This window comes from Myxocyprinus asiaticus, chromosome 30 (assembly GCF_019703515.2).
Source record: "Myxocyprinus asiaticus isolate MX2 ecotype Aquarium Trade chromosome 30, UBuf_Myxa_2, whole genome shotgun sequence".
NCBI classification, from domain to species: domain Eukaryota; kingdom Metazoa; phylum Chordata; class Actinopteri; order Cypriniformes; family Catostomidae; genus Myxocyprinus; species Myxocyprinus asiaticus.
In genome coordinates, this window is record NC_059373.1 from 6,380,200 (window position 1) to 6,392,483 (window position 12,284).

General features: G+C 37.1%; 1 protein-coding gene across 1 annotated transcript in view; it reads right to left on the reverse strand.

The window, feature by feature from the left end:
* Positions 1-12,284, reverse strand: part of LOC127420846 (syntaxin-1B) — a 71,223-nt gene that overhangs the window by 10,787 nt on the left and 48,152 nt on the right. The window contains exons 4-6 of the mRNA XM_051663408.1: positions 6,346-6,420; positions 2,936-3,009; positions 48-156 (exon numbers count right to left, since the gene is read on the reverse strand). Of these exons, the coding sequence (XP_051519368.1) occupies positions 48-156; positions 2,936-3,009; positions 6,346-6,420 (258 nt within the window). The remainder of the gene's footprint in view (positions 1-47; positions 157-2,935; positions 3,010-6,345; positions 6,421-12,284) is intronic.

Genomic DNA, 12,284 nt, shown 5'->3' on the forward strand with positions numbered 1-12,284 from the left:
CTGTGTTCGTGCATGCGTGTGGGTGTGTTCGTGCTTGCGAAGCTCACTAATTTCCAGTTGTCTCTGAATGCGATCCTTGCAGCGGTCCCTGTATTTGGACTGCGTGGTGTTGTACTCTGTCATCACTTCCACAAACTTGCGTGACAGTGTGGAATGCTGTGGGAATAAGGTAGAGGGGGTTAGGGATGTGAAAACCTTGCTGGTTTTTTTTTCTCCATTTAGCAGATCGGTATGTGAATGTACTCGCAAACAGTAGGCGGCTCAGGATAATATTGTGGGCTTGGAGTGATTGCTGTGAAAATAGGGTCCTGCTTTTGCTGCAGTTTGAGAGGCTACCACTCTGGTTCTCTTTCTAAACAGCAGATGGCACTAAGGAAGGTGTTTCACAGAGCTCCTCAGTGGGAGGGCAGAGGTCACAGGAAGTGTGATTGTCTCTGCCTTTCAAAGAACATAATAAATATCCCGATATCCCATTTTTTGAATATCGCTTTCATTTTAGAGAAACATTATTTACAACAACGTGATGACTTTTATAAAGCTTTCAAAATATGATTATTTCCAAGTGATTTATTTTTTGAATATATATATATATTTTCTATAATTTCAAATGTAGATAACCAAGAAAAGAGAGCACCTTTAAGATGACTCAACTGAAAAACACAATACGATTATTGTTAGGGGAAAAAAGATCATAATTAGATGAAATTATGGTTTGCAATCAAACGCTCTGCGACAACTCTTTCCGGTTCTACCGTCACCACGAAAATAATTTTTAAGTCTTGACAATGTCATATATGATTAATTATGCCATGAAATGTGTATTTAAGCAGCAACGATGCAAAATATTACATGATAAACAATGAAGATGTAATCGTTGTTTTATTTATCTTATCCTTAGACTTTGAAAGTGTTACTTTATACTAGGGCTGCACAATATATCATTGTGGCAGAGCGGAGGGCGGGGCCAGGTCGTGATTCTACACACCCGGCTCCTAATCAGGCTGATTAGCCCGAGAGGAATAAGGGCCGACTGGAGACGGCAGTGCGACAGAGAGAGGGTTACGGACAGCTGTCCGATACCTGTGTATGTTTGTCTTTTTGGTTCAGTTTATAATTAAACTATTATTTATATTATCAAGCCGGTTCTCGCCTCCTCCTTTCCATTGATGTGTGACACTGGTGCCGAAACCCGGGAATGAGGAGGGATGTGCCGTAGTAGAGTCCTCGCCACTACCATCCACCCCAACGGAGCAGTCGCGGCCATCCGCCGGGGGACGGAGGAGCCCGGCTGCCTGGAAGTGGAGGAACGGCCGCCAACTACGAGGGGAGGAGGGGCTCCTAACCGACCCCCTGGAGCAGTCAGGGGCGGAGGAGACCCCTACCAGCCGCTGAAACACGGCCTGGTCTGAGACCGCCGACCGTGAGTGGGGAGGGGCTCCTGGCTGACCGCCTGGAGCGGGAGAACCGCTGCCAGGGGCAGGGGAGAGCCTTCCTTCCACCGAAAACGCAGCGGGGCATTCCGTCTGCCAGGGACTGGAGGACTGCCTCCGAACCGCCTGGGGAGGTGCGGCTGTCATCCACCAAAAGGTGGAGGAGTGGCTGAAGACCAGGCTACGGTGTATCGGAGAACCGGCAATTGAATTTTATTTTCTCTCTCTCTCCCCTGCTGCTCTGTGTTGGCTTTTTCCCTCTCTTTTTAAATGTTTTTGTTAATTTGGCATGATAGCCGTTACGGCGTGTAGGTGCCACATTTGTTTTGTTTCCCTCCCCTTGTCCCCTCTCCTGATCCCGGCAGACGGGGCGGAAGGCACACCCTCCCCCAGGGAAAGAGGGGGGGATGTACGTCATGCTGGGGGCTCCCCGGCCTGAGAGAACGGGGGAGGAATGTGGCAGGGCGGAGGGCGGGGCCGGGTCGTGATTCTACACACCCGGCTCCTAACCGACTGGAGATGGCAGTGCGACAGAGAGAGAGTTACGGACAGCTGTCCGACACCTGTGTGTGTTTGTCTTTTTGGTTCAGTTTATAATTAAACTATTATTTATATTATCAAGCCGGTTCTCGCCTCCTCCTTTCCATTGATGTGTTACAATCACATTTATTAAAATATCACAAATCTAAATTTTAAAGACCATCAAAACAACATTTATTATTGAATTTTGTGATAAAATTGACAATTTGAAAGCTAAGACTAAAATTGTGTTTCTCCAAAAACTACTTCCGACTTTTGATGGGAGTGCTTCACATTTGTGTATATGCAGCTAATGGTAAAACGGTATATATTATACGCAGTCTATATGCAATTTGGAACAAAAGACAACTACGATTGTGATCTCTGGGATATAAGTCCTTTTTTTATACTTCTGATAAACTTCAATATATTTGAGTGGTGGGGGTTCCAATATTCCGCACGCTCCGATGACGTCATCATAGGATTATTGCATCGCATATTGAATATTGCCATATTCAGCTACTTATCGCATATCACATATTTCCTCCATATCGTGCAGCCCTACTTTATACATTTAAAGGGTTTCTATTCACCTGTTAAATGTTGATTGTTGTTTGACGTCACAATTATTTCATCAATGTATTGTAAAGTAGCTATATAAGGAATATTGTTTTGATTCCAGTTTCATAAATAAACTTTTACATTTAAAAATGTCTGTTTCCTCCATTCATGTCAAATACTTCAATTTATTAGATTCATTAATACAAATTCTTAAGATTGAGAATTTATTACCACTTACACTATTTTATGCCATAATATGAATAACTAGGACTATAATCGAATATTAATAACATCAATAAACATCCATTATGAGGGCATCTTTTACCCCCACATTTTGTATTTTGAGGGCATTTTTGGTGGCATTTTTGAGCCCTGAGCTCCCGTAAATCTCACCCTGTTTGATTCACATTCAAACTTTCACATACCTGCGTCTTGCGGATTCGCAAATCTGCAGACGATCTGTTCAAGCCCTCCTCCTGCTCGATACTTTGTTCGATTGCTGAAAAACGGAAATAAACTGTTTTAGAACATTCTCTTCAGTTTTCCTATGCCAAATCCAAGTTTATGAATATACTGTAAGCATGGGAAATATTACCTACTCAGCACACTCTAAATATTGACATATCATATAGCAGCTGTCAAAGTATGGTTACCAGGTTTCAACAGTTACTATGGTTGCAAAGCAACTACCACGTGATCAAATTTGCTGATGACATGAAAGTAATTGCTGTTCCAATGAAAGTGCATACACTCAAGGTGTCAGACAACGTGGTCCCAGTTGTAATAACGAGTTCTTAATCTCAGAAGGACAGTAGATCTCACTGTCCACTTGAGAAGACAATGGTATTCACACACTATTCACTTGTGATGGAGCAGTGTGAACCATCTGTCATTGGTTACATCAGGAAGAGTCTAGAGATGAACTTGCTATCAGTCGGACCATCAGTCAGTATGTTTTGTGCAGTTATAATCGAGCTACAGCGGGTTATTGCGTTGTCAAGCAACAGTCTTCATCTTTCTGTCCAAGTATACATGACACAATGCGTAATTGAATTTTTGAAGAAAGGATGTCTAATACGCTGGGGTAATTGCACATTGTGTGTCAACTCTGTCTTTCGGAGCAAGCGCACAACCCCGAGGCCAATTGTCCAATTAACGTGTATGTACATGCTCGACGAAGCTGAGCTATAATTGCATTATCTAGTTCTTTCTGTTCTGACTTAAAAATCATACTGGTATGGTTTTCGTTGGACTAAAGAGTTTACATGACATGTTAAAAAAGTCAAATTAGTTTTACTGAAATCGAACTTTAAAAGTACATGTTGCCCCAGACATTGCAACAAATAAGAGCTGTGTACTGAAAGAGACACAGGTCGTCGTAAACTAGTTGTCGAGAAAAGTAGACGACTAGTTTGCGACATGCTTATATTTTCTGTCGGCCTCATGAGCAGCACTTGATTCGTTTCAGGGGTCTCAGAGCAGTATGCTAGAATTCGTCCCGTATAATGTGCTTTGTACTGTTAATGCAAAGCTCTCCAGTTTCAATTTATTTTCTCATTCTCGTAATTCCAAATATATTTGGCTGTTCCATAGAAAACAAATGACTCGCAAATACACAGAGATGCAGTTTGTGGATATAGGAAATTTCCTGCTGTTGTAGCCATAGATGAAGCACAACATCAGTCACTTGATCCAAGACTAGTCAAAACTGACCCAAAGTATTGACTATTACTAATGTTCAACTACTTGGCCTGCCCTGATGAATGATAATATTATCTATGAGGTTAGCCAATCATAACATAGGTGATTTATATATAGCTTAAAGGTCTTAAAGGTACAGTTGCAAAGGCTGTTTAATTGTAAGGGTCAGAGAGATGGTGGAAAAGATTAAATTAAATTATGAATTATTGTAGATCAGAACTCATTTTTAATTTTCTCAAATTGTCAGTCTGTTAGTTACTGAAAATGTTCACTTGTTGTTGGGGTGGGGTGCAACTTTGAACCCATATGTTGTTTCTAGGGTGACATTCACTTCAAATGCGATTAGTCACACCCTTCACTTGTATAGGATTTTCTATTGCACAACTCCCTTAGCCTCAGGTAGCTGCATTATGAATCAAAGATTGTGCCTAAATTAGCTTTGCCTACTTGATGAATTGCATACAGACCTTGCAAACAGACCTGAACTTTTATATTTCTCTCACACTAGATTCAAAGAGTAAAATGTAATTTAAGAACATTTATCATATCTGTGAGGAGTAAGGTGACATTTTCACTGCCACATTATTAGATCTTAAAGGTGAAGTGGGGCTAACACTTTACAAAAAGGTTCCATTCGTTACCATTAGTTAATGCATTATATTTTGTATAGATTTTTTACAGTATTTAAACTACTGTTAATGTTAGTTAATAAAAATGAACTATGCATGAACTAATGTTAACAAATACAACTTTTGATTTTAAAAATGTATAAGTACTGTATATGCTGAAATTAACATTAACCAAGATTAATAAATGCTGTAACATTTTTGTTAAATTGTATCTATGAATTTTGATCAAATTGCAGTTTTTCTCAATCGCTTTGGCTCAATTCTCAAATGAGAATAATTTTTTTCAAAACAATATGTTAAAATCTCTGAACAATTAGTTTCTTGTTCACACTAGATTTGAATTTCTTATTCATTTAAAGCAAATTGCACGTGTTTTGGCACATGTGTGCAAAAGAGTAAGTACAATTATCTACAATTTGCACAATAACTAAATGCACATGGCTTGCTGATCAAAACCGATGAGCTGATTCTCAGTGAAATTGTCATACTCTTCACAACTTCTAAACATTATTTCATAGTGTGAGCCATCACATGCAAAATGATCCATTCAATAATCAAATATGTCAGACATACATGTATATTCCATAAATATCTATGACATGGAATGATTGTGATGTCTGCTAAATCTCTGGCCAGACCAACAAGAGCGACAGGATGTCCACCAAGAAGATGGGAACCTGTAGTGTTACGTACTGTGAGGAGGTACAATTTATTGTTTTTTACAGAACTACCATGGGGTTTTTTTTTTCTTCATTTTTGCATTTGTTTTTTGCATGGATGTCATTTTGTGGCAGTTTTCTGTTCACTCTATATGACTTTACATGTACGAAATGTGTAAAAATGGACATGCAAATGTGAATTTTCTGTTTACATGTAACACATTGCTACAAAAATACATTTACTGTATACATACAAATGTGCATATCCTTTTCTGTATACTACAGTATTGTACAGTATTGACTTTCCCCAGTACACTTTAACCTACTTCTGAAATCGGGATCTAAAAAGCTCAGTGTGATACACAATAACACTCAGCTAGACAAAACTGACATTCTTGTATAGTGTAGTAAGCAGTCAGTGTCAACAAAAAAGTAGAACAAAAATGAAACGTGTATATAGCAAACATTTCCAGGGTTGACTGCCATGGTGAAAAAATATCTAAATATTTTGACCAGTACGGCTCACACATTTACAAAAAACTTCATTTTGGTGGCATTGGCCAATTTACTGACACAATAACTAGGTTTTGAAGCATGAATTAAATGTTTTGGGTGAGTTATTACATTTTGCAAACAGGCAATAGAGTTGTGATGTCTCATAAAACAGTTGTGACAATTGCACTCACAGTTTAGAGAATGTTAAGACTGTTTCAGAAAATGAGCCAAAGTGATTATTATCGCATAAATATTCACTGTTGTTGCATTTTTTCTGAAAATAAGCATACACAATTCTAAATGTGTTAGTCAACCCAAAATTGCATTTAAAAAAAAAAAAAAAAAATTTACCTTTTAATTTAGAGCGCACTTTATTGGCTGTCTTCTTAATGTCAGCTGTGAGGTCCTCCAACTCCTGCTTGGTCTCTGTTGAACAAAAATATAAATACAAATGATAAGGCTTATAAAACAGATAATGTTACGTTTTTAATGTTAAAGAGCACTGGTTACATATCTTCAGTACAAGGTGACAACATACTGTCACCATATACACATTAATCTATATAACTGAACGTGTGCTACATTAACTCCTCATTAGCCTACTGGTGTGATTGAAAAACAGGTCTTTTATAGACATCTGAGTGGTTATGGAGTCAATCAGATGACAATCTATAGTTTTAAAATGTATAATATGTAAAGCAGATAGATAGATAGATAGATAGATAGATAGACAGACAGACAGACAGATAGATGATAGATAGATAGATAGACAGGCAGACAAACAGATAGATAGATGATAGACAGATAGCTAGATGATAGATAGATAGACAGACAGAGACAGACAGACAGACAGATAGATAGATGATAGACAGACAGACAGACAGACAGACAGATAGATAGATGATAGATAGACAGACAGACAGATAGATGATAGACAGACAGACAGACAGATAGCTAGATGATAGATAGATAGACAGACAGACAGATAGATAGATGTTAGACAGATAGATAGATAGATAGATAGATGACAGACAGACAGACAGACAGACAGATAGATAGATAGATAGATAGCATGCCATATAAAGTTCTCATTTAAAAAATTAAATAAAATAGTCTTCCGGTTAAACGGTGGATGTGTGTACATATTGAGACTGCAGGCTGCAGTCATATGTTGATTGATAGTTACTGCAGTGCCATTCACTCCTTGGACACCAGCTCAGCCTTTTCAACTCTCCACCTACACACTCCCTTTCCCTCTGACTAATCCAATCCCTCACTACTTTCTCTTATTTCTCCAGCCATGAAAGTTTGATGACCATGACATTTCTTCATCTCTATGAGTATTAAAACCTACGTCACTATATCACCAGGGAGCGATCAGGCATTTATTAAGAAGTATAATAGAATAATGCACTTACAAATTCAAATGGAGATTGGGTGAATTATCTGTGAACAATTGTTGACTGAAATATTAGTTTTGTCAGCATGTTAAGGACCACAAAAAAATCACTTAACAAGCATGTTTTTATTTCCTGTTTTGACATATTTCCTATTGAATCAGAACGTTGCAGCAGGATGTACAGTATTAGACGGCTCTGCCATTTTTTTATACGAAAAAGGCATAACAAATAGTGAATAACTTTCAGTTTACGTCACAGCTGACAACTTGCTATTGCGATTCAGAAGTAGGTGGAACTAGTGGACTAGTCTCATTCTAGAGAGCACTGTATTAGACAAAACTTTGGATACGCCTGTAAATGATGATGTCCTCAATGTTTTTATTCCGTTTTCTTTGAAAAGAAAGACTATATTTTGAATGTGTATATCTGCTAAAAGATACTTTCATAAAAAAATGTTCACCTCCCAAGCCACTCCAATGGACCCTTGTCACACTTCCGGGTTTTGGAAAGCGGAAGTAAACGATTGCAGGGTGAACTTAGATAGCGGTGAATGGGAGTGAATGGGAGACCATGTCAAATATAGTTTATGCTTACACATTTGCTCCAACATAAAAAAATAAAAATAAATTGCCACTATTACGTCTCCACAACTGTATTAGAAACCTCATCACATCTGTGGTAACTTGTTTTTAAAAACTAATATACAGTAATAATATACTAAGTATAATGTTATAAATTTACACTAAATAATTTAAAAATTGCAATTATAAAAAAGTTTGCAAGATTTACGCTGCGGAAATGCATCATCACAGTCTGTGAAAAGTGTCCATTTCAGTTTCATGGACTTTAAGTTATCGACATGTACTTACTAGGGCTGGGCGATATGTAAAAAATATTTTAGAGATAATTGCCTTAAAAAATATCACGATATCTGATTACATCGTCAGCCCACCTGCCGAGGGTCGGTGAATATTTCTGCTTTATTGATTTTGCTTTAAAAATTTTATTCATATATTGAAACACAAAAAACTTAAACAAAAGACATTTCTAAATTCAAATTGCACTTTAAACTAAACGAAAAAAGCATTAAAATAATGAAGTGATAAAAAAATCTAATTTAACCACCTCCCCAAATCCAAACATTTACCATCTCCAACGGGTCCATTTGCATCACGCAAGCATCCGTCAACGACAACAGGTGGAAAATTACTAATAGCCTACAGATTAAGAACTTAAAACAATTATAAATGTAAAGACAATGATAATCAAAATAAATAAGCCTAATAAATTCCCTTAATAATGCTGAAAAATGTGTGTTCTTATCGAATTTGTGTTTGTATTGCATTTTGGTAATAGCCTACAGTTAATGCTGCCAAAAGAAAAGAAGAGAATACTCAATTTTAGGTTCAAGGTGAACATGTCTTGTATTGCTTTATGATTTATTCACTTTCGTCTTTGTTTCTTTAATACAAAGATATATAATACATTCACAATGCATGCTAAAATAAAGTGAACTAAAGTCACAGCACCTCCTGAGATAATCAGAGATCATTTGCACCATTCTCATAGATTACATTATTCTTGCAAACAGTTTTCAGATGAATGAAACGAGTGAAAACTCTTTACATGTGCTTGCTCCATGAGACACAAGACCTGTTCCAGCTTGCGCTGCATGCCTCTGAACAAACAGTGAATCAGACAGAAGCAGTAGCTATGTTTCCATCCAAGTTGTGAATTTTATTTATGCGAAAAATCAGAATATCGCAAAAACTACGTTCGGAAAAAGCCGTGTTTCCATCCCTTGCGTTCAAAAGAACAAAATCGTCACTTCCAGGGAAACTGTAGCGACTGTGATTATTTTATTCATAAAATACTTGCGGTTTAGGACGCGCGGACAAAACTTTAATAACTCTTTCATGACTGGAAATGACAGCACGTCTCACACAGTTCTGGGAGCACTATGTGTGTGTGCGTTCCTCCATCTTGACTTTGCGGTGTGGATCTATAAGATATTCTTTAAAAGTATCAATAAACCTTTTTTTGTGTTTAACTTATTTGCTCTGCAAACTCTATGCAGGCTTTGGATTTTTAGGACACCTGTATTTCAGAATGACCAGGGCAACAATTCAATTGCGATGATTGGTCCGCTGGTTCTTCCAGTTATGAATGAATTATTCAGTCACATGATTTGTTTGATGCGCATCTTGTATTCCTGTTAAATTCAATAGAAGTTTATTCTGTAAATATGTTTCCATCATAGTTTATGTTCATTTCTTCTTATCGAATAAAAGATGTATCCACCTCAAAAGTTTTCCATTCGCATTTTGGAGATTTTATTCGCATCTTGGTGTTTCCATCCAGCAGATTTGATGCGATATCCTACAATGCGCATAAAAAAGCATTGATGGAAACACAGCTATTGACGGCTTTTCTTTTGTCTGTTCTTAAAAATATAATAAAGTGTGTTTCTTCAAGTGCGTGTCTTTGGGTCTAACAGCATTTCTTGTCATGTGTCACTCCGAGACGTCTTGCAGCAGGTCGCCTGCCTGTTGCAGGTAGATGAGCAAAATTACCTGCGCATGATATACATTTGGACGAGGAGCTCACGAACTGGATTCAGCCTCGTTGCATTTGGCGGGTGATAGTTTCACACCCTGGTCACTGTTTAATATATTTGGTGACTTCCCAGATCCATGGTTTTGCCATTTCCCGATATTGTCGATCATGTGTGTTCGGAATCGGCATCGGGATCTTTGTAAGACATCGTCGATATCTGATTACATCGTCCTATCGCCCAGCCCTAGTACTTACAGATGAGTTTAAAACATGGGCAGTTGAAGCAGCTAGATTATGTGATCTAGCTCTTAATGACCATAAAAAACAAATGAACTTATTGTGCCCCACTAACTTCTAACTTTTCTCAGTTTTAGCATATTTAATCCCCTAAACCACATACAACATTTTGGGAAATATAACAACACATACCACCAAAGAAAAGGGTATAAGGATGTAAGGGTTGAGGATTTAGTAATTATACAAGCACCATACTTAAACGCTGTCACCGCTTCCACCTGGCCATCAATATTCTAACTCATACTACTGATCACTTTAGAGGGTATGGATGGTGCGCGGATTGTGGGGGAGGGGTGATAAATTGTACATCTATACATTGTGCACAGTAATCAATCGCACTGTTTGTCATTTTATATAATATACTAGTATCATTTCACGTTTGAGCAAAATTGTTCTTGGGTATTCCTACGATTTTTATTCAAATTCACCAACAGAAAAATATTTTACAATTACAACACGGCTCTCTGGAATACTTGGAATTCTGATTGGTCAATCATAACATTTTATGGTCAGATATTTTTGTATAATGACTGCTAAACTATATTATTTACCATTGTCTAAGGCATTCCGTAGCCATGCTACTTTTACTTCTCTCATAACGCTCTGTGCTTTCTTCTCACATAATAAAAATATTTTTTTCACATCTATTTATTAATTTATATGGTGAGTAGCAGTGTAGTAAGTAGGATAATGCACTGTCAGCCGGTCATTATCGCAAAATAAACCCCTTCAGGTTGATACAAGTCCTGATCATGCTGTTGGGGTTTAATTTCTAATAATGACTGGCTGAACGGTCATGCCTTACATAAACACGAATGTACTGTACATGCCTTACATATACATTTACATACATACTTTAGATACAGCATATCAAATAAGATGAATTTATGTAAATGTCTCCATATGATTTCATGATCATATACAGTATTTGTAAAGAAAATCTAAAACTGGCATATCTAGATCCTGCTTAATTGGGAAGACACTCCATTGTCCCAAACCACATCAAATAAATTCAAAATCAGTTGCTTACAATATTTAGAAACCATATTCTCTTTTTTTCCAGAAAATCACAGAATTTCAAAATAAATTAATGAATAAGTTGATCAATTAATTGATTAATAAAAAAATTAAAAAAAACTTTATATGATTATTTGAAATTATAAATGTAATCTGTAATGTTTCCTGTCCATTTTAACTTAAAAAAATATATATACATATAATAATAATAATAAAAAGTACATGACAGCAAAACGGTATAAAAAAGCATTTAAAGGTTACGTTTTTCTTTAAAACAAATGATCTATTTTGTCACTCTAAACATACACTATACACTAAAAGTGCTGTAGTCAGGGTGTGGCTATCGATTTAACAAAAGTGTAATTTATCCTGTCACTGAGTTAGCATCCTAATATTTGCACACTGCTTCACTGTTGTTGTGCTCACGACCAGCTAAATTCTGTACCGCTCTTTGCTGTTGTATGAAAACAAGCCATTGTCTCATGTCAGCTCTTTTTGCTCATGTGGTCGAGAGATCGATTTTAGCTACAGGGGTGTTTCTTGTCACACCCACTATTGAACAGGACAGCTATAAGCAGCACTTAAACAGCTAATAAATATGATTTATTTGTATCCATGAGCAGCTGCCACGTATGGCTGAAGTACTTCTAGTCTGTACCTGTGTGACCTGTTCAAAAACACGTTTTGGGACACAATATTTTTATCTGGAATGCTGATAAGACTTATTGACTAGATGAAATTGTCAATGAGGAAAAGTAAAGGAAAGTCACTGGTTGAAGCAGCAGTTTGTATGATCCAAAAAGATTGCATCAACTTTGGCATTGGTATATGACCATATATGTACCGGTACATATAGTATGGCTATATTATATGATATACCATATCATATTATAACAACATATAGGTGTTGCTGTAGAGTTCATTCAAGATATTTTCTCTTTTTTACAAAAATTTGTTGAGCGCGTTTACATGCACAAACTTGCACCAATTATGCTTAATAAGCCGACAATGTGTGTGGTC